Source organism: Chlamydotis macqueenii, chromosome 9, assembly GCF_036417535.1.
Source record: "Chlamydotis macqueenii isolate bChlMac1 chromosome 9, bChlMac1.mat, whole genome shotgun sequence".
NCBI classification, from domain to species: domain Eukaryota; kingdom Metazoa; phylum Chordata; class Aves; order Otidiformes; family Otididae; genus Chlamydotis; species Chlamydotis macqueenii.
In genome coordinates, this window is record NC_141564.1 from 5,426,208 (window position 1) to 5,452,734 (window position 26,527).

General features: G+C 41.8%; 2 protein-coding genes and 1 long non-coding RNA gene across 19 annotated transcripts in view; 2 read left to right on the plus strand and 1 right to left on the minus strand.

Annotated features, from left to right (window-relative positions):
* The window catches only part of PER2 (period circadian regulator 2), a 52,967-nt gene extending 42,320 nt beyond the window's left edge, over positions 1-10,647 (plus strand). For all 16 annotated transcript variants that reach the window (XM_086754270.1, XM_086754258.1, XM_086754263.1 and 13 more), the window contains 5 exons: positions 1,579-2,426; positions 4,836-5,022; positions 5,546-5,738; positions 7,363-7,513; positions 8,578-10,647. In XM_086754270.1, the coding sequence (XP_086610396.1) occupies positions 1,579-2,426; positions 4,836-5,022; positions 5,546-5,738; positions 7,363-7,513; positions 8,578-8,727 (1,529 nt within the window). In that variant the 3' untranslated portion in view covers positions 8,728-10,647. The remainder of the gene's footprint in view (positions 1-1,578; positions 2,427-4,835; positions 5,023-5,545; positions 5,739-7,362; positions 7,514-8,577) is intronic.
* Positions 10,648-16,565: 5,918 nt separating this feature from the next.
* LOC147599599 (uncharacterized) lies at positions 16,566-23,553 on the plus strand. Of its 2 annotated transcripts, none has more exons than XR_015259392.1 (3): positions 16,566-16,772; positions 20,860-20,944; positions 23,002-23,553. It is a non-coding gene; the product is annotated as an uncharacterized LOC147599599 (long non-coding RNA). The 2 variants fall into 2 exon arrangements; XR_015259391.1 differs by lacking the exon at positions 23,002-23,553 and adding an exon at positions 22,052-22,171.
* Positions 23,554-23,797: 244 nt separating this feature from the next.
* On the minus strand, positions 23,798-26,327 carry LOC147599600 (transcription cofactor HES-6-like). Its single transcript, XM_086755071.1, is given in 4 exon segments — positions 23,798-25,793; positions 25,795-25,941; positions 26,024-26,110; positions 26,197-26,327. Coding segments are annotated over 4 exon segments (774 nt in total). The 5' UTR covers positions 26,278-26,327; the 3' UTR covers positions 23,798-25,334.
* Between the last annotated feature and the right edge of the window lie 200 nt (positions 26,328-26,527).

The window sequence follows — 26,527 nt, forward strand, 5'->3', positions numbered from 1 at the left end:
TGTACTTTTTTCTCCTCCTGCCCTCCCCCCGCCCACTGCAATTACAGACCTGCATGACCTTAACTTGGGAAATGCTTTCAGTCTTGTCCCATACTGCTTTCATTGTTATTACTGGAGTAATTAGAAGTTTGCCCCTGTGGGAGACAGTGTTTTGCAGCTTTATGCTGTTCGGGTGCTGTGGTTTTGTTAGTGAGGGGGGCCTAAGGTGGCAGCTTCTGTAGGAAACTGCTGGAAGTTGCTCCCTTTTGTTCAGTGGACTCGGCCGGGCCTAGGGCAGACCCACTGCTGGCCAAGGCCGAGCCGATTGGTAGCAGAATGTCCCGTGATAACGCCTCTGTGATAACGTATTTAAGAAGGGGAAAACAGGAGGAAAAAAAAAAGAAGAGAAGATGTGAAGAAGCTGAGTTGGGGGTAGAGGCGCAGAGGGGGAGGCGCAGACCTCATGGGCCTTGCAGGCCTCACCCTCTGGCCTCCCGCCAGGCCGCTGACTGGGCCCAACACAGCCCAGCCCAGCTGCAAGAAGTGGAGAGGAGATGAGCTGGATGATGTGAAGAGATTCTGAGAGGCATCTGCCAGCCTGTTGTGAAGAACTTTTCTTGTGAGAGAAACAGCTGCAGATGCCAAGGTCAGTTCAGAAGGAGGGGGAGGAGTAATGCAGCTCCTGGCCAAGATTCCCCTGCAGCCCGTGGTGATGACCATGGTGGAGCAGGTTGTCCCCCTGCAGCCCATGGACGCCCACGGAGGAGCAGAGATCTACCTGGGCCCTGTGAAGGACCCCACACTGGGGCAGGTGGATGCCCGAAGGAGGCTGTGGCCCGTGGAGGGCCTGCTGGGGCAGCTGTTCTGGAGAGACTGCACCCCGTGCAAGAGATGACCCGTGCCAGAGCAGTTTCACAAAGGACTGTGGTGTATGGGTGGGACCCCACACTGGAGCAGGGGAGGAATGTGAGGAGTTCTTCCCCTGACCATGAAACAGTGGCATAAAAAAACGCATGATGAACTGACCGCAACCCCCATTCCCTATTCCCCTCTGTGTTTGGGAAGAGGGAGGGGTGGAGGGAGGTTATCTTGTTCTCTGTCTCGTTATCCTGCTGTTTGTAGTAATAAATTAATAGCTTTCCCCAAGTCAAGTCCATTTTGCACGTAACAGTAACTTTAAGGATCTTTCCCTGTCCTTATCTCAAATCTCAAGCCGTTTTTTCTTACATTATCTCTCCCTATTCTCTCGGAGGGAGGGTGGAGTGAGAGAGAGACTACGTAGTCTGGTCCCAGTCGGGGCTGAACTACGACATTGGGTGACACACATTTGAGCCTGACTTGATCCACTGCTGCTCTCTTTTCTTCTAGGGTGTGTCAGCATGGCTTTCATAGCCCAGTTAGCTTAGCTCTTGTGCTAGAGGTAAAAGTGAACTTGACCCCTTCCCAAATGCTTCTACTTGGTTAGGCTAAGCCCAGAAATGCAGTTTTGAGCAACTTCTAGGGATGACAAAGGTGAAAGGGATCCATAAGATTGCAAGTAGGATCCTTCCTGATGGTTTGTTTTGGTTTGTTTGGAGATTTTTTTTTTTTTCTTTGCAGGTGGCCGTGGACAAAGAAATGGCACTTCTGGAATGGATCAGCCTTGGAAGAAAAGTGGAAAGAATAGGAAATCAAAGCGCATTAAACCACAGGAGTCTTCAGACAGTACAACTTCTGGAACTAAATTCCCCCATCGGTTCCCTCTTCAAGGTTTAAATACTACGGCTTGGTCACCATCAGACACCTCGCAAGCAAGCTATTCGGCAATGTCTTTTCCTACTGTTATGCCTGCTTATCCACTTCCTGTTTTTCCAGCAGCAGGGACTGTGCCACCAGCTCCAGAGACTTCACTCTCTGGTTTTAATCAGTTGCCAGACTCTGGAAATACTTGCCCTGTGCAACCATCCCAGTTCTCTGCACCCCTCATGACACCTGTTGTAGCTCTTGTGCTCCCCAGCTATGTCTACCCAGAGATGAACAGTAACTTACCTCAAACACTGTACCACAGCCAACCCAACTTCCCTGCCCATTCTGCTTTCTCTTCACAGACAGTATTTTCAACACAGCCACCATTCGCTACACCTAGCCCTTTCCCACAACAGGCATTTTTTCCAACACAGCCATTCCATTATAATGCACCAGCTGAGAGCGAGAAGGTTCCTGTCACAGAGCCACGAAATGAGCCGTCCCGGTCCTGCACTCCACAGTCAGTGGGTCCTCAAGACCAGGCTTCACCACCTTTGTTCCAGTCAAGGTGCAGTTCTCCTCTGAATCTTCTACAGTTAGAAGAAACCACAAAAACTGCTGAAAGTGGAGCTCCTGCAGGTTTACATGGAGCTTTAAGTGAGGAGGGAGCCATAGGCAAAATCATGACAGCTGATAACTGTGGTGGAAAGAGATCCTTACCAGTAAGTATCCTGATGGGTTTAGGTGTGGTGGGGTTTTTTTTTGTGATTTCATTTTTTTTTTAAGTCTTCATTTTTTTTAATATATATGAAGTTGTTAATCTCTAGAGGTGCCTGAAGTGAATTATTCCGCCCACTCCTTTTTCTTCTCTGCTACATTTTTTTTAATCCTTTCACTGTTTTTTAATGATAGACAGAAATCGATCAATATAATGGCAGAGATGACCTCACAATTGTAGTTAGGAAATTCAAACTTCAGCAGACTGAATAAAACATGAAATCCAATCATTAGAATAGTCTTAACCTTTAAAAATTAAAACCACTTTGTTGTTGTTATTCTAAAGTTACACTAGGAAGCTTGGAAGTACACCCTGAAATAATTTTGTTCCACTTCTTTTTTTAAAAAAAAAAAGTAATATGGATAAACTCATTGAAAAGCACTGAAATAGATCTGAAATAATATGAGCACTTTATTCTAGCTAAGTTTTGGACTAGTGAATTTGTGTGGAGGGGGGAAGCAATCTATAAGTGGTCTGAAAGAAGCTGATTTAAAATAAAATCACATCTTTGTTTACAAACAAGTAACCAAAATAAAGAAAGAATGAATTATGATCTGGAAGTAGTAACTTTTTTTAATTTTTTTTTTTTTTTTTTGTTGGTGCACTAAAACTATGCTGAGCTACTTGGTAACTTCAAGTTTTCTTATTTCCTGGCTCATTCAAATTTGACAAATCAGTTCAACAAATAACCTTACAGAAACTTCAGATAGAGTAATATGTCTGTAAAGGTTTCTATAACAGAAATATGTAGACTAATAATAGCATTTTCTAAAGGCATCATAGAGTGTCTTTGTAAAATGCTAAGTCACTAATGGGATGGAGTTGCAACTTAAATCTTTTAGACTGGCTCCTGCCTCCCTCCTGCTTTTCTTGTACTGTAGTTTGTAACTGGTCTCTGTATCTAATGATGTCATTTACCACTGCTGGTAATGGAAAGCAGGTGTTGGAAGGGATGGCTTTTACTTTTAGGCATGTCTGCGATCTAAACTACTGTAAGTATTTGGTAAAAAACGTTGCTAGTGTTGATGCTAGCAGCTGATTAGATAACTTTCTTTGTGCAGTGAGTCATAAGCATCTGTCTATATTAGAAGTTATAAAGGAGGAAGAAGGAAAAACTTCTGGAAATATTTATTCCCCACACTGTGGGGAATATTTAGATCTCCATGTTAAATGTTTCCCTCTGGTTAGTTTCCAGATTATTTATTTTACCTAATATTCTTGATCTTGATTCTTAAGGGGGACAAATGGAGGGAGAACAGAGAAATGGATTTTTTTATATCTGTTTTTCTAGAGAAACTTCCAGACTTGATTGATACAGTGCAAAAACCTGTCACATTCTATTTATTACATGCTTGTTATCTCATCATCTTGGGAACAAATACACTTGGTTTTAATTTTAAAAAAAAATTAATTCTCTAGCTTACTAGTTCTGCAAATGCCACTTATGGAGAAATTTTCAGGGATATATGCATCCAGTGCCGTATTTGGACTAACGTATTCTGTGCACTACATAACATCTGTGAAGACTTATCTCTAAGGATTTCTGACTTGTGCTGTGGTATAACAGTGCCATCTGCAACAGTCTCTGATGTACAGCATGCTCTGAGGTGCCTCTACTGGAATAAAAGCAGCTTGATAACAAAACTTAATAGTAACATTCTTCTGAATTTCCTCAAACTGTTAGTTCCTATTCTTTAGAAATCTCAAAATGTAACTTTCTGTCATTTCCACATCACTTACTAGAAAATGAGGACATTACAGGCATTTGTTCAGGAATATGTTAAGGATAAAGCTAGTTCTTTCAATTACTATGTATTTTGCTAAGTTCTGTCAACCTTAATTTCTAATATTTAATCTTCAAACTGACTTGCAGTGATGTTTTGCTTATGTTAGAAATCAGTGTAGTCAATGCTCTTCCCTTAAAAACACACAAATTATCTTCCCTAGGAACCTTGCATCTGGGAACACCTTCCTTCTCATTATGCATTGAAAGTAGTAACAGTGATGGACTGTTGATACAAATCTCTGAGGTAGATTATAGTAGAAGCAACTGCTAGTATGTCTTAGGTGGCTCAGGTAAATTCTGTCTTGTCCAGGACAGTAGGGCCTATCAAAACTTCAGTAACTTCCTTACTGAAGGACCACTTGTCTACCTATCAGTACACTTCATTATTCCTCAGTTGGTCTTGGCATATGTTATTGGTGGTTGTCTGTCTTTGAATAACTCTGTAAACATATTAGAACATAAAGTGAAATAGATTAATGCTAAATGTAAGTGATTAGTAATGAAACTGATTTTTCATTTTGAATTTGGTTTTTAAAATTTTTCTCCCCCTCCCCTTCTTATCACTAGACTGAATCTCCAATGGATGCTCAAAATAGCGATGCACTCTCCATGTCTAGTGTCTTGCTTGACATTTTACTTCAAGAAGATGCATGTTCAGGCACTGGTTCAGCTTCTTCAGGAAGTGGTGTATCTGCAGCTGCTGAGTCTCTGGGGTCTGGATCTGCGGGCTGTGGCATGTCAGGGAGCAGAACAGGTAACGCTGGCAGTAAATACTCTCTTGGTGTTTTAAGAGTTGGAGCATGAGCAAACACCACTTCAACATCAAGTGCTTTATGTAAATCTTCATCTTTAGTTCTCATTGTATAGTTTATTCTTGATTTGTTTTTTTTTTAATTACATAAAATGAAAGGTTTTCTGTTGTGCTTGACTTATAGTATACAACCTTTAAGTGTTTGTAAAATAGCCATTAAGATATTACATAGGTATGACAGAATAATGAAGAGAAAATACCATACTTATTCATGTTTTATTTCAGAGTTTTTAATTTAAATAAGCTAATTATTCTACTGAAATTTCATAGAGACTTAGCTTGAGAATTTGAGTTGTAAAAATACCCATGCAGTTACTTAAGGATTGAAGTTCCCTCTGTTTAAAAAGTGAAATAAAATAGTGATTGTATGTATACTTTCAGTACTCTTCAATCTTTATTATCAAAAGTATTCAGATAATCTATGTATTTGACAATTTATAACGAAACTTTAAATTTCTTTTTAAAGGTAGTAGCGAAACTAGTCATACCAGCAAATACTTCGGGAGTATTGATTCCTCAGAAAATCATCTTAAAACCAAAATGAAGACAGAAATAGAAGAAAGTGAGCACTTCATTAAATATGTCCTTCAGGATCCTATATGGCTTTTGATGGCAAACACAGATGACACTGTTATGATGACTTACCAGATACCTTCACGGTAATTCCAATGTCATAGTCTTTCATGAACTGTATGTATGTTGAGGGGAGCAGGGTGTACAGAATGAGAGATACAGGACTCTCTCTCTCAATAGAAGCAAATTGATTTTAATGGTTACCTCAGTGTCAAGAAGAATTCTTGCTTCCTTTGTATCTTTTGAATACTATACAAGAAATTACGGAAAAGTAAAATTTACTTGATTAGGCTTACCTGTATTTTTAGATCAATTACCTGAGTTGAAATTAACTGTTTATATTTATTGAAGCTTTTTTTAGTTACTGACTTGTAACTACTTGTCTAGAAATCCTTGTCATCTGATAGATCCTGGCAAGTATTCTTAGATCTAATGATGGTGCATAGCATGGAAAATCTGTACTCCCTAGCTGTTGTCCTTGAGATGCCACATTCAGTGGCTGGCTGCTTTCTCTGCCTTGTAGGTTTTTTTTTTTACACTGGGTTGTTAACTTCCACGTGTTCATTCTTCTCCATAAATGCCAATTTAAATGGGACAAGGAAGTAGAAGGTAAAAATCGTAAAGTTTCTAATAGGAAAAAAGCGTAAAAAAAAAAAAAATCCTTACTTCAATAGCAATGAGCAGATATAGGGGGAGAGGGGATGACAAGTCTGCAGGTTTTTTGAATCTTCTTGTTTATCTTGGGAGCAGTGAATGGTATTTTAAAAGGAACAGGAAGTTTCAGTGAAGACAAGTCTTTTGAAAGGGAAGGAGAACAAGCTTTCAGAATACAGGGATGATGGGGGGGGAGGAATAGAGAACCCATCATAAGAACTTTAGAATTTTTCCCTGGATTTAAAAATACCTTGGTATTCCTCAGTTTTTGTAGCCTGAAAGGTTGACAACTATAGATGGTAATTCCAGTAGTCTAAGAGTAGCAAAGCCTGCCAAAGAGAACGTAGTAGATACAAACCAGGATATTGTGATAAGAAGAGTTAAGCTCACTGTCAGAGCATGATGCCCAAGAAGAAAAGTGTAAAGCCAAACTACACTTAGGTATGCTGTAAGGAACAGAAATAGTACTGGATTTCTTGGAATTTGCCTTCTATTGTTATCCTTTATAGAGGTATACAGCTTGTAAATGTTTCTGAATGAAGGTGGGGCATTGGGAGAGGAAAGAACTTCGGCTGCTGAAGTAGAGCAGTGTTTTCTAAATCTCTCCCTCTCAGTCTTGAAGTTTAATCCATTCTTGGTGACCTTCTTAAACATACCTTACTACTTCTACTTTAGCGTCTCATATGTGCATCTAGTGTCTGTTTTGGGTTGTCCTCCCAGTGAAGGGGAACCTGGAACTTACTGCAGCAGCAGAGGGAAACTGGAGTTCTTGGTGGTTTCATCAGTCGTGCTATCAGAATAGCTCTAAGAAAACTGTCTTCACTGATGGGATTTGAAAAGACAATGAGCCAGCAGAGATGCGTTAAAGTTGTCCACAAATGCAGAAAGCTGCTGAAATTACCACACTTAATTTTCTTCCAACATAAGATTTGTAAGCTTAACATTCCAGAAACAAAAATAGTCTTTTAAAAATGTTAGTATTTGACTGTGTAACCTTATATAGGCATAAAGCCCAGAAACTGTTGAAGCTCACTTTCTAAATACATTTTATTTTAGAGATTTGGAAACAGTTTTGAAAGAAGATAAGCAGAAACTAAAGCAAATGCAGAAACTACAGCCAAAATTTACAGAAGAACAAAAAAGAGAGCTTATTGAAGTTCATCCATGGATCCAGCAAGGTGGACTGCCAAAAACTGTTGCTAATTCTGTAAGTTTAAATGAGTTAGTTACTTTTGCATGTATAACAGTGCTTAAATTATTAACTGCCTGTGTTAGACTTTTCCATTCCTGTTGCTATGAAAGCTTGGTCAGTTATGCAGAGAAAAAAATTAATTCAAACTTTCATGCAGTCATTTCTGGCTTGATTTAATTTACCATAAGTCTTCTGAACAATGGGAAAGTCAAAGCAGTGGTGAATACAGTATGAGAAATTTCCTTCCTATTTGTAAATTTCTGTGTATCTGTCTGAAATCCATTATAAACATAGCCAGAAACTTCACTACATAAAAATATCTATTTTGTGTGCAGAAATTTATACCAACTGCTTTCTAGAAAGTACAAAATTAATGGGAGTGTGCTGCTCCTCAGTTGTCGCATGCAGGATCATCTCTTGCCTTGATTCTATAAGTGGATTCATGGCCTGAAAAGCAAAAAAAAAAAAAAGAAAACAAAATAAAGCATCCTTGCAGTTTTTTGTCGTGTATATTTTGCTTATTCACACACAAATACCTGATTGCATTGTCTTTTCCCTAAGCTTTCCATCATTTTTAGCTTTTTTGCATGTAAGTTACCAAATGTAGAGGCTGTCTTTGCACATGAGCATTTCAAAAGTCAGCGTAGCAGAATGGCAGTGGAATCCTAATCCTGATGTTAACATTAGTGCAACATTAATACTATAGCATCCAGCTTGTGCAAGCATACAGTTGCTTAAGTCTCTTAAGCACTGCAACTGACATGAACATATTGCTGCAGGATTAGTAATCAAATGGAGGAAAAGGTGATTGGAAGGGCATGTAAAATGTCAGCATTATAAATGATCTGTGACATAACGGCTTCCAGTAGAGTTCTCAAGTACCTGTATTGATTTACTACATGTTATAAAATGATTGTGTGGAGGAAGGTTGGTGAGTGGAATATATCTGATACTTGCAGCGCAGATGTAAAGTTTCCCTTGGAATCTGGGATTGCATGCAATGGACTGTTGTTTGGAAAACTTTTTTTTTTCCCCCTTTCTTATTTGACTTATAAGTATTTCTATAACTTTCTTTTTAGGAATGTATTTTTTGTGAGGACAATATACAGAGCAATTTTTATACATCATATGATGAAGAAATCCATGAAATGGACCTTAATGAAATGATTGAAGACAGTGGGGAAAACAACTTGGTTTCCCTGAGCCAAGTCAGTGAAGAACAAACATAGCCTTTGAGCTGTTGTTTTCAAAGCTGCTTCAAAACTACAGTGATGATCCGTAAAGGTTTTAATCTTGTATCCAGCAAGATTAATCTAATTCTTAAAAAGAGATGTGTTTTGCTCTAGAAGAGTCATTTGTGAATGAATCTCTTTTAAATGGTGGCAATCTCTTCCCAGTAAGGACTTTGTTGAAGATGGTATAGCTTTTCTTTAAAAAAGAAGGACTCATGTTTTGCACTTATATGCCTCAAGTATTTCTTCATAAAGTATAGGAACTTTCATTGCCTACTGTTTTTTGTAGAGTGGGTTAATGAGTACTGAAAATCCCCATTCTTAGATACGATTCTTCAGATCTCCTTTTGGTAATGATTCAAGGTTATAAATTGTTCTAGCAAATTTGCTTAGTGGCGCTTTAGCATTGCTCTTAGTATTTGGAGTGGTCCAGCATAGTGGATGAAATAACCTTCAAGCAAATCAATTCACACTTGCTGTTCTCCTACCAGTTGATCCAATCTTTTTTGTTTCCTATTGTTTTGAATGTAGGGATGTTTTTTTTGTCTAAGAGAAATGTTGAACTAATTTTGTAAGATGGTCTTGGGTTAAAATACTTATGTGAATGTATAAGACAGTATAGACGAGTGCTGACAACTTGGTAGCCTTTTATTTAAATGGACGCTGCAATACTATGAACTGTTTATTACCTTGAAGCATCATTTTTCAGAATTTATACACAAGGAATCTTTATGCTTAAGGATTTTAAAAACTAAGACCACAGAGGATGACTGTGTATGTTTCAGACTGTTAGACAAAGCTTGGTATAACTTTAACCTTTATTTCTGAATTGTTTGGTCAGGAGGTTAACCATCAGTTTTTCCTGTGTGGCTAAACAAGCATCAAACTTGTATGTGGCAAGAAAGGATTAAACATTTATTGTCATTTGAAGACAGTTCTTACAAAAAAGAAGTGATTTTAAGAATAGCGTTGATTTTTCGCTATATTTGAATTGCATAATCTAAAACTTAGTGTGGCTGGAATCCTTTGCTGTCAAAAATTCAATTCTAATGCCTCTGAGACTGTATTGACTTGAATATGTGTAATTTATGTTCTTGTGCTGTTTTATACATGTTGGATGTGGGAAGAGAACACAAAAGAGCAACTTTTAATATATTGGTTATTTAAAGGACATATAGTTGCAGTATTGCTAGATACCAGCTGTAGGTCTTGGGGTGAAAAACATATGGCAAAAACAACTTTGTCAAAATATTCTTCATGGAAAGCATTTCCTTTTTTATTAGGATAACATTTCTAGTCACTGAAATTTAAGGTTATTTTCATTCTATAAAAATATTTCTCTTTGTGTGCAAAGAGGATGTGAATTTATATCTGACACCACCAAAAACATGCGGAAGTGACTGGTATTTAATTAGTGGAAGAAATAATTTGTGTGAAGTAATTAGTTATTAATTGGACAGTGTCATGAGGAAATTTGCATTGGAGACAGGTTCTGCAGATAGTGTGTGTGAACTTGTGAAACAAGTAGAATCACAGTTTAAAAAAGTAAGCATCTTAAATGTGGTGTGAAGCGCTACCCAGCAAGATCTGATTCCTGTCTCTAATAGTTTAGCAAAGTCAAATATATGTAAATATAAACTGAATGAGAAATTTTAAAATGTTGGTGTTCAAGTCTGATGTATAAATGTTTTAATCGTAAATGCAACAGTGCAGCTATACCAACATATTAAACATATTCCATTTTTTACATGTAAACACAAATAGTTTTAATTGGACCAGGGTTTGGGAAAAATAAAAGCTTTATATAAAGGAGTGCATCATAACTATACAAATTATTTTCAGGGACTTCTCAACCACTTTGAACTTCTTTGCTTTAGCATGCTTTTTTTTTTTCTGTTGTTTTGGTTTTTTTAATTTGTTGTCTTTTTTTTTTTTTCCCTTCAGTGACCATCTTGTAACCATAACTTAGTGAAAGGAAGAGAAAAGTATATTTAGAGCATTTTGTGGATGTGCTTACTTATGGACTTAATCTTGCATCCTTAAAGTGTTTGCATTTACAGGGTGGTATTAAAATATTTTCCTGTAACTTTAAATCTACATGCCTCCATTTATAGATAAGATTCTGAAGCTGTAATTTTTCCAAACTGTTGTAAGATGACTTATTTGTGATGACACTTTGTCAACATGTCAACAATGTTTTCTGTACACTGTGCAATATATTTTGGTTTTGCCACTTGTGACTAATTTTTATGACTTTGCTTTTTAGAAAACTGGTAAATAAAACAGATATATTTTTAGTTGCCTTTTTGTTCCTTGAGCCTTCTACTCCCTGTAAGAAGCAAAATTATATGCATTACTTGATAGTATGTGAACTGGTATTTCAAGCTGAAGAACTTGCAAGCTAGGAAGTTAGTTGTGCTTTACTAGAAGTAAAACTGTTCCCAGCTTGTCTGATCTGTAAGTTTAGTGGTCGACTGGAAGATTGAATCCTTTTATTGACTAGTTGTTCTGAAAATATGTACAAATTTACTACCTGGAAGCAACGGGGTTCTCTGTGTTTGTTCTTCAAAGCCACCAGAAGACACACGTCCTTTTTGCTTTATTTAATGCCGGCTATGGATACCTTTTCTCCTGCAGCCCTCTGTGGTTTTATACTGGTAGCTTGGAAGCAGAGAATTCCAGTTATGCCCTTGAATTTGCTTTGTACAGTGTTTATTACTCTTATGTGATGGTGTGAAGTGTCGTGTCTTCTGAGGATTGCTGAAATTCATTAAGCTAGTGTACTTTCCTGTTGATGTTCTTGTTTTATACTCTGAGTGGAGAAAGTGGGGAGGCTTGAAGATTTCTGTGTTCTGACTTTGAGCAGTGATGTAGGTTAGTGGGTGTCAGATGCTGCCTTGGACTGCCCCTCTGGTTTAGGAGGTACTCAGGTTATGGGACCATCATTAGGTCTCTTTTTTTTCCATGACTATGTTTTGAGAGTTTGGGACTTTCTAAAACAGAGCAAAGTCGTGCAACCCCTAGTTTGGTCATGAGAGACCCAGATATTTGTGAGCTGCAGAATCAAGGTGTTTCTGTAGCACGAAATGGTTTACCACACAGGTGAATTGCCTTCACACCAAGGGTAGAATTGTAGTGTTGTGCACTCTTGCAGACAGGCATGTTAAAGCATACTTGTTCAACACCTCATCCAAGTCCCTTTGAAATCTTCTGAATTGACCCTAAATATATGGGCAGTTCTGTGTATGTAAAGTCTGAAAACACTTTTGTCCTAATAGCACCTTTGTTCCTTGTTTAGCTAAACGTGCAGAGGAGAGATGTATTGATGAAGCAGATTACAGAATTACAAATCTGAGCATCATGCACATATACAGGGTATCTGTGCAACTCCTAGAGAAGGCATTGTGCTAGCATTTGGATGCGAGTTTTGATAATTGATATATAACACTGGGAGAACTGGAGTGCTGCTGGTGCAATAAATTACCAGGTAATGTTTGGGTTATTTCTGCTTCTGGTAACTTTTTGCAGTCATAAATGTAACGAGTATGAGTTAAATGTGGGTTCAGGTACTCATATACTCTTCCTTGGTGATGTGCCTTCTGTCAGCACTCGAAAATAATGGTTTGCTTTACACTACAGAACTATTGGGAAGTCTTTTGCCAGAGTTTCTCCCACCTCAGTAGCCCCTAGGCATCACCGGTGTCCTGTGATGATATTTGGCAGTTTTGCCACCACTGTTTTTCCTCTATTCAGCTTCTTGTATTTTGAGGCTATTGAGTTTGCTGTGATGTTTTTTTGATGTAAAAGGAAAGATCTGTGGCTTGAATTTCAAATAAGATGATGAGAGAATTCATGGTGAAGAGCTGTTGGCCAGTGATAGTGAATGCAAATATAAACTCAGACAGCAAATTTTAGTCCACTTAACAGCTATCATGAATTTGGAGGAAAAAAAAAAAAATGCTCTCTTTACTGAGAATTAAGGTCCTTGATTGTTCTTCTGTCTCTCTCTCTTCTGTCTCTAATGCATTGATAAGTATCTGACTCAGAAAACGTGGTGAAATTAGTTGCATGCTTCTGGCAAAGTGACAAATGGATAATTTAAAAGGAAAAAAAAAATGTAGGTGTAATTTACAGAAATTCCAGTGTTCAGCTGCTCACAAGTGGTTAGGAGCTTGAGAAATATTTTTGATCTGTTGAATGATGTAATGAACAGCTCATCAGCTCCTTTTTCTTGGGCGCTGTGGAAGAGAGTGCTGCTGTTTTTAGGGATGATACACAAGGTGTATGAAAATTTCATCAGTGTGGTTCACTGGTGCAACTTAAAACAAAACAAACTTCTGCCAGGCTTCATAAGTTGAAAAGAAGTACAGGACTGGGTAGAAACTGAGACAACTGAACTCTTAATCATGCGTATGTCTCTTGGCATCTGCTGAAAAAGTCTGAGGTACATCAGGCTGCCATGTGCAATAGGAGCGTGTGTGGTGGGGTTGCATTCTACGGTATTTCTGGCTCTGGATTATATCTAGTTGTTGCAGACAAAAAGAAACTGCTGTGGCAGCACGAGTACTCTTTAGCCTTAGAGAACAATATGAAAGTATGAAAACACTTGCTCTTCACTAATAGAGGAAAATGCTTTTTAGCTGAAGAACACATTGGGTCCAAGCCCCCAAAAACACCAACAAAAAAACCTCCTATGCCCAGCAACCCCTGTTGCCAGCAGTGGATTGACCAAGATCGGCAGGTGCTGTGGCATAACTGCGATGCATTTCCAGTGGTGAGTGAGTACAGTGATGCCTGTGTAATACAGAATGGGGAAATTAGTAGTGAGACAGTTCTCAAGCACCTGCTGCAGCTGGGGTAGATGGCTTGGTGAGGGAGCCAGTACACCATCAGCCTTCGAGGGCCATGCTGCTTTGCACTTCATCTGGTTTAACGGGATAAAAGGAGATGAATCTAAGGATGGATCAAAATTTCCTAGTATTCCAGGATTTGTCAAGGTGCACTTCTCTCTCTGCAGGCTGTATATTAATACAGTAAGACAGAATATAGTGATGTATTACCCTCTTTAAATTGTTATGATGGTCTAAAAATAAACTGCTTGTGTTGCTGTTGCACTGTCAACTTCAAAAATTCTACTTCTGTCCGTGAAAGTATTGGCTGTAGTTTTTTCAAAATGTGTTTGGCCGTTGCTTGTCTAAGGTAAGGTCTACTAGTTTCCTTTCTGTTGTCACCAGCTGACTGCACTTAAAAGTTCCTGTGACCTTTTTGTATAGGGGAAGCAAAAGCAAACAAAACATAGAAACGAGAAAACCCAGGAACCCATTCATAGAAGTGCCTGATAAATTTAGAAAATCTATTCTCTAGTTGGCTTTAATCTTTAATATTCTTAGCTGCAGGAAGCAGAAGAAGGGTTGGGTAGCCTGTGTTCACCTCTCCTTCAGTTTAGATGAGTGCTGGGACTGGAGTGGCTCTGTTCTGCAGAGCCCTGGTGAGGCAGACTCCGTTCTTTCAACTTCCCAGGTAAGGGCCACATCCATGGCTTGGGCTTTACACAGGCATTTAAGTAATGATTTAATCTGAACCGCCTGTCTGTTCCGTGTGCTGTGACTTGTGCTTCTGCTGACTGCATCTCTCCAGCTTTTAAGTGTTTGCAGTTTTGTTGGGAGTGTATGCAAAATTACGGGAGCATATAAAGACTGCAGTTGATCTGTAAATTGGGCTTGGTGCTTTTCTTGTGCTTGTATTACTAAATTTCTCCCATACCCTTTACATTCAGTTTGAATTTTGAATACTGACAAATCTGTCTTCCCATATCTTGGAAAACTGTTTTCTCATGGTTCAGTTGCATTTCTAAATTGGGTAAAGCTAGAGGTTTATGGTAAAACCAATTAATTAGATTGCAGACCAACTTCTTGGTGTTAAGCAATTAGGAGTGGCAATGCAGAGGTACTGTGCTTCTAGAGTCTGAAAATATGTAGTTTGTTTTGGCAGCAATATAGAATTCTAAGAAATAAAATCTTGTTATTTTTCTCTTGCAGAGACAGAACACGTGTCACTTACTAAAATATACTGGTTGGTATAGTATCAGATGGTATTTAAGTAAGTTTTGTTGTATTATTTTATTGTGTAATGTTAATAGCTATCTGCTAGGGCTGTTTCTCTTCCTGTTTGGGCTAAATGAGATTTTAATTTAAAAAAAAACAAAAAAAAAAAACAAAAAAAAACACCACCCCAAAAAACTCTCTCTCCAGGAAATAATGGAGTTGAAATATGCATCTGCATCGGGGCATGGAAAACCCAAGAATGACCTGAGACCACTCTGGCTGCAGGATGATCTCTCCGGAGTGGGGTGGAAGGATCAGCAATAGCCCCAGCCGTCAAACAGAGCTCCACAAGCTCTTGGGCTGCTCTGCCTGTGCCTTCAGGCCCTCGTGCAGAGACTCGGTTACCAGCCTGGGGCCAAAAGCAGCCTCTTAAGTATTCAATTTGTGCATTTAAAAATGTATATGGTGTGACAATGCAGAAAGCAGTGACAATGTGAAGAATGTGGAGTTATTTCCAGTGTCTATATGCAGTTGTCTTCACAAGCCCCTCCTTTCCTGTGTTCTGAAGAGCTGCTGCCTGCCTGTGAATAGTGAAGATTTAGTCCCAGCTGCTCTGTGCAGCGCTGGGAGGGGAGGATAGGCAGCAGTGCCTTCTGTTCAGATATAATTTCTAGGAAGATGCGTATCTCTTCCTGAACCCCAGCTCCCTGCCTGCTGCTGAAGACTGGAAGATTTTTGTTCACTGCTGGTTACCTTGAAGTTCTCTTTTGCTTCCCCTCCTTTCAGAGAAAAATCCAAATATAAATATATAAATTTCAGAGTTGTGTTGAAATTTGCAACTGCCAAAATCACAGGGCAACAATGAAAGATTCCCACATAACGTAAAGAACTAGGAAATTCTTCAGTTTTCTTTAGTTATGTGTATACAAAAGGATGATTACAAAGCTACTTGGAATGGAGGCTCCTAAAGCTTTGGATGTAGTCAGGCAGTGTATTTAATATTATTTTAATAATAACTACCTTGCGTTACATGAGCAGTGAATTTAAATGAGATTGACTATAAAGACCTGGTTATGAAAGCACTTATGCACAACATAGTATTATTAGTCCTACCAGTCCATCTACGATCCCTTCCCTGCATGTACTCTGCCATTATAAGGTGATGCTTAAGTCTTAAATTTAAGAACAGAATTTTAAGGCATTTCTGGTTTGGATTTTTGAGGGGAGTCTATTTGTGTGGTTTTGTTTTACTAAAGTTTGTATAATAGTCTATTAGCTATAACAGATTAGCAAAATAAAGGTGTCTATATCCTAATCTGAGTAAACTTTATAGTCTTGAATTGATTTAACAGCAGAATGACTGAACCAGACTGCATACTGTAAATGGTTTTACAGATTTCACTTACTGGCAGAATTAGTTTGATGAAGTGATATATGACTGCCTTTGCCACCTAATTTAGTGATCATAGGCCTGTGAAGTTTCTGGTGTTAACTTTTACTCATTACGCTGACAACAGTGGCTTTACAGGTAGAGCCTTTTTGAATGTGTTTGACAGGATCAAAGGGTCCAAATGCTCAGGAAGTTGTTGAGCTGCCCGTAGTGCCTTCTGAGGAGACAAACTGAAGTAATGCAGTTGGGATATCTTGGCCACCCTAATGTAAATCCTCCATGTGTCTGAATGAGCCGGCAGTAAATTAGGTCCAGGAAGCACAGCAGTGCAATCTGATGTGTTTTAAGAAGCATCTATAAATGGAGTGGTATTTATCACCTAGTTTATTTATACAGCCTAACTTGCTTATTCAAAGATTTCCAAAGAAGGCTTTTAAAACTTTCAGATATAAAATTTGTTTTCCAATTGAGAGGAAGGTGTGAGAGAGAGAAATCTGTTTGTTCTGCCGGAGCATTGCAGCAGCATGGATGCTGACAGCCTTCCTCAAACCTCACAGACTCCATCAGCGCACAGAGTACTGACTTGAAGCTGATTGCCAAAACTTACTGTGAGTAAATTGCTGTGACTAAATGTATCTGCAGCCCTCCAAGCACTGTGTGTTGCCATACCTCTAAGCCTGTTAGATAAGACTAGGGTTGAACTGTGACACCTGGGCTATATATAGAAGGTGACAGCTTGCTGCTCTGGAAACATTTGGGTTGTTGCATTCTGGTTTGTGACTTTTGTGAAAGAATTGGAGGAAGAGGATAATAATGCAGTTCCAAAGGGCACTGGCGCCTCTTTGAAATTGCTTAACACTACCTTTTAAAAAATAGTTTTGTCAACAGCAAAACACAACTTTATCTTTCTCTGAGTGTGATGTAGTAGTTCCTTGTCAGAGACAGAATTTGAGAAAGAGACAAAGACTGAGGTCTCTTGAGTTATGTGGATGTTTGCACCTTTAGGAACCGTTTAGTTGAACGAAGACAGGGGGTTGTTAAAATACAGACACAAAAGGAAGGCACAGGATTAAATCTGTGTGCCTTCGTGAGCTGTGACCATAACAAATGAGAGAGCTGTCAAAACAGGGAAGGTTGGAATTGCTCTGTGTCTAGACAAAAAGAATTTTTAAAAACTTGAGAAGAGAGAAAAGTGATGTTTAGAACTTTTGGCAAAAGAAGCTACAGCTGCAGAGGCCAGCCTGACGAAGGGCTGTGTTCACCGGGTTCTCTGCTAAGCTGCATTCCTGAATTGTCAGAATCTTGGTACAGATCTGAACTCTAAGGTAACATTTACAAACTGAGTCAAATCAAAATTACATGTCTAGACACTTCAGATTCTGGTGTCTGTGAAAACCGAACCCCAGATAAGTAATTGGGCCACTTGAATCTGTCTATGGCTTTATTCAGAGCAGCGTATAAAATAACTTCCTGTAAACAGTTTCTTAATATTAAATGTTCTCTAAAACCTAAACCAGTAAGTACAAAGCATGTAAAAAATTATACTCTTTTGTTTCAGCGGAAGGACAGAGGAAGTGGAAGCCCTTCCGCTTTTGAAGGTGCATGTTTTTATTTCTTGCTGCTCAGATGCCATGGTTACAAGTACTATGGAAAACAAATCAGTGGTACTGGGTAGGCTCCCCGCCTGTGTTCCAGCAGTCCTGGTATCTCTGCCTGTTGGTGGAATTCTAACAGGAAATGGAGTGAGGCTGAAGGCTGATACATCAACAGTTGCTATTTATGCAAAACCTTAATGTTTCACCAATACCTGAGTCTCATAACATCTTAGTCATAGGAGAATTCAAAACATAAATTTTGAGGAGGTTTTTTTTTGGCTGAATTGGCCAGTTAGGCAATAAAAACCCTAGCTTGAGAGACGTGTGACCAGTTCTTCATTAATGTAATTCTGGATTTAAATCCAAACAGCATGAATAGAGAATGGAGTGAGGATTGTCCAACAGCAAGACTCCATCCTGGGAAACGGAGAAGCCTTTGCTTGCTTTGAGTGTACTTACTTGAACTTAGTGTGTAATACAAATCAAAGCACAAGAAAACAATGGCTACCTTCAACAGCAGTCACTCCTGAGACGGGCAGCAAAAGCCTTGATTTCAGGGAAGATGTGACAGTTTTGAGAGCTGAGGAAATGCTCTGGTCTTACAGCTTCATTCCCCCTCTTAGTCAAAATACAAGTTCTTCACTGTAGTCCCCTTCCCTTTTTCCTCTGGCAAATAAGAAAGCTTTTTCATCAGCTCCTTCACAGCATTTCTCCCCTTGTATCTGTGCTATAAAACAATTGATTATAACAGCTGTAAATTCATGTGTAACTGTAGAAACCCACAAAAGACATAGGCAAGTTGTTGGCAAGTTCTCTTTTTATTTCCTCTTTCCCCCTCACAAAACCTTGATACTTTTCCTTTTTTTTTTTTTTTTTTTTTTTTTTTTTTTTAAGCCTTGCTAGAACTATACAAGACCAAAATGTTATTGGTTGTTGTTGTAACAACCGGCACATCAGTATAATAATACTTTTTGTTGCATCTTTTAAACTCTAAAAAAAAAAAAATAATAATCCTAAGGTGTTAAAACAAGCAGATAGAAATTACTACTTGTCCTCCCTGGAAATGCAGCCAATAGACCTTCTAGTAAGAAGCTGGTTGGTGTTTTTCGTTTGTGATTTTTTTTTTTTTAAGGAGTTCAGGGAGTAAATTATAATTTCATTACTAGAGGGGAAGGAGAAAGAGTGGGAACAGACTCCCAAGTAAGGACAGAGCATCAGGATCTTGGGTTTCTGTGTTGTAGTTTGAAGACTCCCTTTGTCACTGGAGTTTTCTGGTGTTGGAGCAATGCTCTAGTTCAGTGTTGGCTGAAAGGATGTGAATAATTTTTCCTGCTTCCTGCAGCAATTGAAAGTGTAGTCCATCCTGCTGTTCCTGAGCCACCCTGCCTGACTGTGCTCTCTGACAGCCAGCATGGTCACTGCTGAGCAGCTAAGTGCTGCTGATAACACACCGCAGCAGAAAAGCAGCTGTGCAGCAGGCTTGGCTGTCCCTGTTGTCTGCATGACAGTGCTACTCTGGGAAGCTGCTTCTGTGTGTATGAGCAGGGCATGTAAGCTATGATGTGGCACTAACTGTGTCCTTTGGGTCTTACAACCCTCTTTTTGGGACCAAGAGCATTCAGGAGCTTTCCAAATCATTTGTCACTTTATATAAAACTTTCTGGGAACCAGAGGACATCCTGAGCACTCTGTACAGGCATCCCAAAGCTCCCAGGAGCACATTGTTGCTTGCTTCTAGGTTGCTGTAATGGAGTTCTCTGGAAACTCATGTTGTCTTGCTAAGAAACTGCTGGTTCAGTGGAGGGGTTAGTGAGTGGGAGGCTTGCAGCTGCTGTTAAAGTCACAGCTACTCAGTAGAGATTTCTTCCAGAATCACTAGATTTTGGTAAGAAGCTGCACACTTCCTCTGCCTGGATGAGGGGATTCAATTCACTTGTTTCCATCCCCATGTGTGAAGGATGGAAAGAACCTGCGCCAGGCTCAAATGCATGTAGTGTTGTCTCGGATGCCTGGTATTCTGCAGGCATCTGCTGAGGGTCAGCTGAATGGCAAAGGAATCGGTGTATGTTGTTTTGGGAGGGGGCAATGTGTAGACAAATGCTACCTGTGTTGGGGGTCAGCTGTGAGTAACAAAGACACCCTTGTCTTATGAAGGCTGGTCATACACACCAACCAGTATTTGCAGGCCCAAGGGAGGCAAATGAGCCAGAAACCTGTGTGATTCAGGCTGTGGGTGGGACATGTGGGTGCTGTTAGCAACCTCTCTGAGTTGGTGGAAGAGTTTCATGGGGCTGATAATGGAGTTGATGTCTCTTCTGTTCCCTTCTGCCATCACTGCCATCTGTGGAACACCAGCTGCAAAGGCTGTTGCATGGTGGCAGTAGAAGGGATTTTACAGTGTCTTTGCTTAGCACAGGCTGGTTCTGGTAAGGTCAGTTTACGGAGAATGAAATTATAAAGTTTTGCTTGTCTGCCTCTCAGTCACAAATGGTCTGAACCCCAAAACATAGCGGGGCTTCCACAGGGTTTCACTAGAGGCTGAAACCCATTTTGAATCACATAGCTGGGCAGATATGCAGGTTCCATGTGATGCCCAGCAACTTCCCTTTCCCCTCAAAGGGCACATCATATTAAGTATACTTTTAAAGTGTGCCTCTTTAGTGGTGATTTTAAATTAGGTTGCTTTGCTTTGTACTTAAATGGTCTAGGATGTCTGCAGAGTTCAGCTGAGGGAGACTGAATCTGGGGAATTCCTGAAACTATCTGCAAATGTTAGTTTGAGGATGCCCTAGATCTGCACTTTCCCAGATGCAAAGAAAAACTGCTTACCATGCTCTCAACCTATATTTTAGCCTAAGATCAATGTGAAAACTAAAAAACCACAAATTGAGGTAATTTTATACTTAAGGCCAGAAGGGATCAGCTAATATAATTGCTGTATGTTGTTGTTTTACTAAGTAGTTTTTGTTTGTAACCAAAGCAACTTGTATTTGCTTCTGGAAAGATACTGTCTCACTTGTCCTGATGATATTAAGAGAAAGGAAATTCATGGCTCCTTCCAGTGTCTAATTTCAATCTTTTTCCTTCTCGTTTCAAACAGCTTGGACCCACTATGTAGCTCTTGGCATTTAAGGCTCTACTTTATTGGATTAAAAGAACTTTTGAACCCATGATGTCCTCAGCTGGTAAGCAAGCAATGTAACATATGTATAATACAATATATGCAGTATAACTAATCAAATCACCCTCAATCATCATCTTGTTTAACTAAATTAAGCTTGAAGTCTTTTGCTGTAAGGTGTATTTTCATGTTTGAATGTTTTCTGCAGCAGCTTTGATTATTTTTTTTAACCTTCTTAAAATGCAGTGCAATGAATTGCACTTGCTGAAAACAATGATGAAGTGCTAATGTTGTATACAGAGCTAAAAATCCCATGGAAGGAGAGAGAGTGTTTTTTTCTTTTTCCCCCCTCTTTTCTTTTTCTTTAGCTCAGCTCATGCAGAAGCCCGAGAGGGTTAAAGTGCACAATTTTGTGACACTGTCCGTTTAGATAACTATGGGCTCAGGAAATATCTGTAAGAAAGTGTATAAATGCAACTTGGAACCAGGGGATCTTGTGCAAGAAAATGAAAATATATCTTAATAAGCAGAGGAAGTGTAGGGTTCTGGTTCAGTCAGCCAGATTGGTGGATTGGTTTGATCCTGGAGTTTTCCACGTACTTCCTGCATGACCTTTTTCAAACCATTGTGCCCATTTGTGGAGCAAGATGCTGTTCTCCTCTTGGGTCCCGTCCACACTGGCTTGTGTGTTTCCTTGGTGCAGGTGAACACTGCCCAAGCTGTGGCTGGTGGGCCAGACTCCGCAGGGGACATGCTGTTTGGCCTAGTTGTTTTCATCAGCGAGGAGAAGGAAGAGCTGTTTGGGCAAAAGTCTTGGTGTGTTCCGAAAGCTGAACACCAGATTTGTAAGCCCCATGTGTGTGCACCCATATCCTTGCAAGGTGGAGGAGTAGTTAGGGCTGGAGACCTGCTCTTGTATGTGTGTGCACATAGCTGATGCTTGGAGATGGGGCCGTAAATTGGGAAATCTGAAAACTGGGCTCCAGCAACTGGAGATGTCGAGACTGGATGGCTCCTTGGGGATTTTATCTGTGGAGGGTTTACCGTAACATGTCAAGTCCTCTCAACTGACCTGGTCTAACAAGGAGCAGTTTTCCCCTGCAACAGGTGTGAGTGACTGACATGCAAAGAGTGGGGCAAATGAGCCCTTCTTTCTTTTATTCTTCAACAGCATATCAAACGTGAGTCCTCCTGTTAGTGAGTTGCTCCTCTCTCCTTTTACAAGGCGGTGCGCTGTCAGATCAGATAGTCTGTGTTACTTTGGAATGGAAAAGAATAAAGGCAGTTTCTATAAAGAAGGACTTGAAAAGGCTTCAGTGGTTTTTCATCAGAGCTGCTGGAAATCTTCCTTCCCTGCCACTGCCCCTTCCCCAGTCCCACCCCCGAAATGCTCGCCTCTTCCTGCCTTTGTCAGGGAAGTGTCAGATTTGACACCTTTGCAGCAAGGTACAGAAATGCAAATGGAGAAATCCAGCAACACCTAATCAGAGGATGTAAACTTTCTGTGAACCTAATTTGTGGATTTAAAAAAAAAAAAAGCCTTATTGCTAACACGTTTCTAAAATGCTTTTGACACTTTTTAAAAAAAACCCTAATAGAACTGCTCTGACCTGGCTTTTTCTTTTCAGCCAGCATAGGACTGGGAAGTGCACAGGGGAAGGCTTGTTATCTATCTCTCTGCTGTGGCTCTTCCGAGCCATCCTGGTTTTGGGAGAGCAGGTGGCTGCGGCCAGCCAGGCTCCCAGCCCCTTGGTATGTTTTCTTCTGCAGCAGCGGGGATGGGATGTGCCCGAGTCTCCAGCCCTGTTGTGGCAGATGTGCAGGGAGGTGCGTGGGCCCACCAGCCTGTGAGGGCTACCCCAGGAGTGGGAAATACAACAGCAGCAATATATCCAGGAATGGGAAAGGAAGCGGGTAAACAGGGCGAGCCAGCTTCAGCACTGATTCTCCAGGGCCAATACAGGAAAAGTTAAGCAGCACATCTGCAGTGCTGCTCAACAGAAATGACCCTGCTGCTATCCCCCCACCAAATCCACTGCTGAACCAAAGCTGGCACTTTTCTGTTGACTCTTGGCTATGTTTCTGTCACTGAAGTGTCAGGATTTGCACTTGCTTTCACAGGAGTGTTACAGAAGAGCCCTAACTTGGGTGTCTTTCATCTAATGGAAATGAAGCCAAGCTGAGCTGCCTCTGGTGTTCCTGCAGCAGCAGAGGGTTTGAAGCAGCTGTGCCAGCCCAGGAAGGGCCCTGGATGTCCCCCCTGAAGACAGCCAGCTCAGGCAAGTGGCTGCAGCCCGGTGCTGCTGTGTGTGTGCTGTTGTGAGCTGCAGGCTGGGCTGTGGCTGCTGTTGTCATGTTGAGGAAACAGGCTGTGGCTTTACCTCCCTCTTGAGAGCACCTTAGAGAAAAGGGCGTTTTCTAAGTGTTAAAAGCAAGGGGCTCTGTCTTAGAGGAGGGTAACACACTGCAATGTGTAATGTGTGAACTGCCCTTGGTGATTACAGTGGGGTATTGTTACCTGGGCTGATTAAGCAGAAGTGGGGAGCGATGTATCAAACACTGTGATACCTAGGGGAAGTGGCTTTATAAAAAGTGAATCTGGCCTTGTGCTGGGATAAGAGAGGTGCAGGCTCAGTCCGAAAGGTCATCTTGTGTGTAGGGCGTTACTTTCAGTGCAAGTGTCCCAGGTTCCTTCTTCATTTACACTTCAAAACACTAACCTTCCTCCTTAAAGCAGAAAGGTCACTACAGAAACTCTCACTCCCTCCGCTGAGCTGGTTTTTGCCCTTCTCCCCCCAGTTCAAAGGGAATTTAGCACAAAAAGAGATCAGAACCACCAAACAAATCTGATGGCCATCTTTCACTAAGACCACCCACCTCAGGTAACCTAAAGAAAATTACAAAGGAAAGGTCTTACTAATATCTTAAGTTTCTGTTTTTATTATTCCATAGGGTTGTTAACAAAAGGAAGTTACATGTCTAGTCCCTTGGTAGTTAGGTTGCTTCCTTTCTTGCTTGTTCTGTGTTTTGGAACTTCCATGTATTAAGCAGTTTTACAATCCTTTTTGTTTTTACAATGGCAGCTTTCCGAAAGGTATTATCACAGCATAAATAACCTGGCATCTCCCAAAAGTACAAACAGGGGAAGTGTCAAACCTCCTCTATAAGATGCTGAGGGTTCCCTCCAGCCCCCTAGAAACTTTTTCCCCACTTTTATATAATACTTTCCCCATCCATTGTACACTCTATTCAACTCTGCATTCAAGAGAGGAAAAAAAAACCAAAACAACTAGAACAAAAAAAGACCCCAAACCCCTGTGAAGTCATGCCCCAGCAGAGGATTTGCCTAGCACTCCTGAAGTTAGGACTGTAGGTGTGTGTGTGAGCCACACCTCAAGCAGGAGTAGGTTTGAGACAGGCAGCCCAGAAATCTGTAACCCAAAATCAACTCTACACCAGTATGACTCTGCTCACACTGCAATAACTTAAGTGTCTTCTAGTATTAAACAAAAGAAACATTTGAATTCCAGTACTTGAGATAACAATGCTTAGTACAAGAACTAAGTGCTTAATTACCAGCATTGTTTCCACAAAATATACATAATTTTGTCAAGAGTTAACAATAGGGAACTGTATTCTTTATTTTTTTAAACTGGGTAGAAGTGCATCACACTCCACAATACATGTGATCAGTTGTGAATTCAGTATTTTTATTAAAGATTAAAAATAAAAAACACTTGACACCCTAATATACATAAAGTCACAAACTCAAATGTGCTAAAAGCAAAATGTGCATAAAGACACTCATTTCTAAAAGGCACCCTGCCACCAGTATCTTTTAAACGCTCATCTAATTCCACCAGCTTTCTAGTTTTCTCTTCCTTCACGGAAGGCAAGACTCTAGCCTGCTACCGAGTTCAGATGCTAACCACACCAACCCCTTTCAGGGATCTTTGCTATCACTAGAACACTTAAAACTGTGCATGCAGTCTTATCTGAGCTTCTCATGGAGTTAACCGTCATGATTTAAAATGCACAAGGGCTTTTTCTTAAGAGAAAAAGGTAGTGATATTTGGGGCACTTATAAGGGCCCAGAGAAAGAGACAGGGTTATAAAATAACTGCTGTGTATCCACCAAAGAGCTTTGCTACTAAAAGCCACCTCCCTCCTCCCTCCCCCCCCATCCCCTCCCCAACCTCTCATAAAACCAGCCCCTAAAGTTACAAAATGCCACACACACGCACATACACGCAGATGAAATGTTAACACGTTTAGCTATTAGCCTGTCAGGGTGTGACAGTGTAAGAGTGCCATTGATGCAGTCCCGAAATGCCCGCGTTGCCAGCCACGCGTATGCATGCTGGCGGTCGCCCACGCTGCTCTGAGAGCTGCAGGGGGCCTGGCTGCTCTCCCTGCTAGGTAGGTCTGCGTTGACTCCTGTGTGCTCTCCTCTGTTACCAGGGTCTCCACATGGATTTGGGTAAGCTAGGCGAAGGCAGGCCGTGCGTCTGGGAAGTGTCCAGTCCATCCGTGGAGGTCTGGCCCAGCTCAGCCTCCGCCTCATCTGAGTCAGAGCAGGTCTCTTCGCTGGAAGAGGGCGAGGGGGCCGAGGCAGGGAGAGCCAGGCCCAGGGAGGAGGCTTCAGCCGCTGGGACCAGCGCCTCGCCACGGGGCCAGGGGCCGAGGGCGGAATCTGCCAAAACGTCCGCGATCAAGTCCGGGAAGCCACCCTCGTCGAGGGGCATCGACTCCAGCAGGTGGTTGAGCAGCTCGGCAGCCGTGGTGGCATCGATGCCGGGGCAGCTGGAGACGAAGGTGTGTACCTCGTGCATGCACTGGATGTAGCCGGCAGCGAAGCGCTCGCTGGCTTCGCGGTGCAGCCGCCCGCCCTCTGCGCCGCGGGAGAGAGAGAGAGAGGGGAGCGGGGTGAGGCACGGGCCGGGCCGGGCCCCCGCCGCCGCCGCCCCGCCGGCACTCACCGAGGGAGCGGCGCTCCAGCACGGCCTGCACCCGCCGCACCGTCAGCTCCAGCACCTCCGCATTCTCCAGCTTCGCCTGAAACTGAGCCGGGCCGCCGCGGCCATCAGCGCGGCCCCGGGCCTCTCCGCCCCGCCCCAGCCCGGCCGCCGCCCCGCCGCCTCACCTCGCTGTCGGCCAGCAGCGACCGCAGCTCCTGCAGGCTCTCGTTGATCCGCGCCCGACGCTTCTTCTCCACCAGCGGCTTCCTCGTCTGCGGGGAGAACAGCGCCGTCAGCCGGCCCGCCTGACGCAGCCGCAGCCTCACCCTCCCGCCGCCCCGGCGCCCCTCCCGCTCACCCTCCGGTCGGCTCTGGCCTCCGCGCAGCCCTCGTCGCCCCGCGGCGGGCGGCCCTTGCCGGGCCGGAAGGAGGGCGCCATGGCGCTGTGCAGCGGACCCGCTCCGCTCCGGTAGCTCCGCGGCGTTCCCCGCCCCGCGCCGCTCTTACTTATACCCTGCGATTTGCATGTCAATGAGCCCATTGGCCGCGCCGCGCGGGCCGTTGGCCGAACGGGCCAATGGAAGGCGGGCGCTTTGTCTGCGCCGAGGCGGGCGGGGGGCGTGCGCCGACGAGACAGTGGTTGTCGTCGGCCGCCGCACCGGCCCGAGCCGGCATTGTTGGCCTGGGCT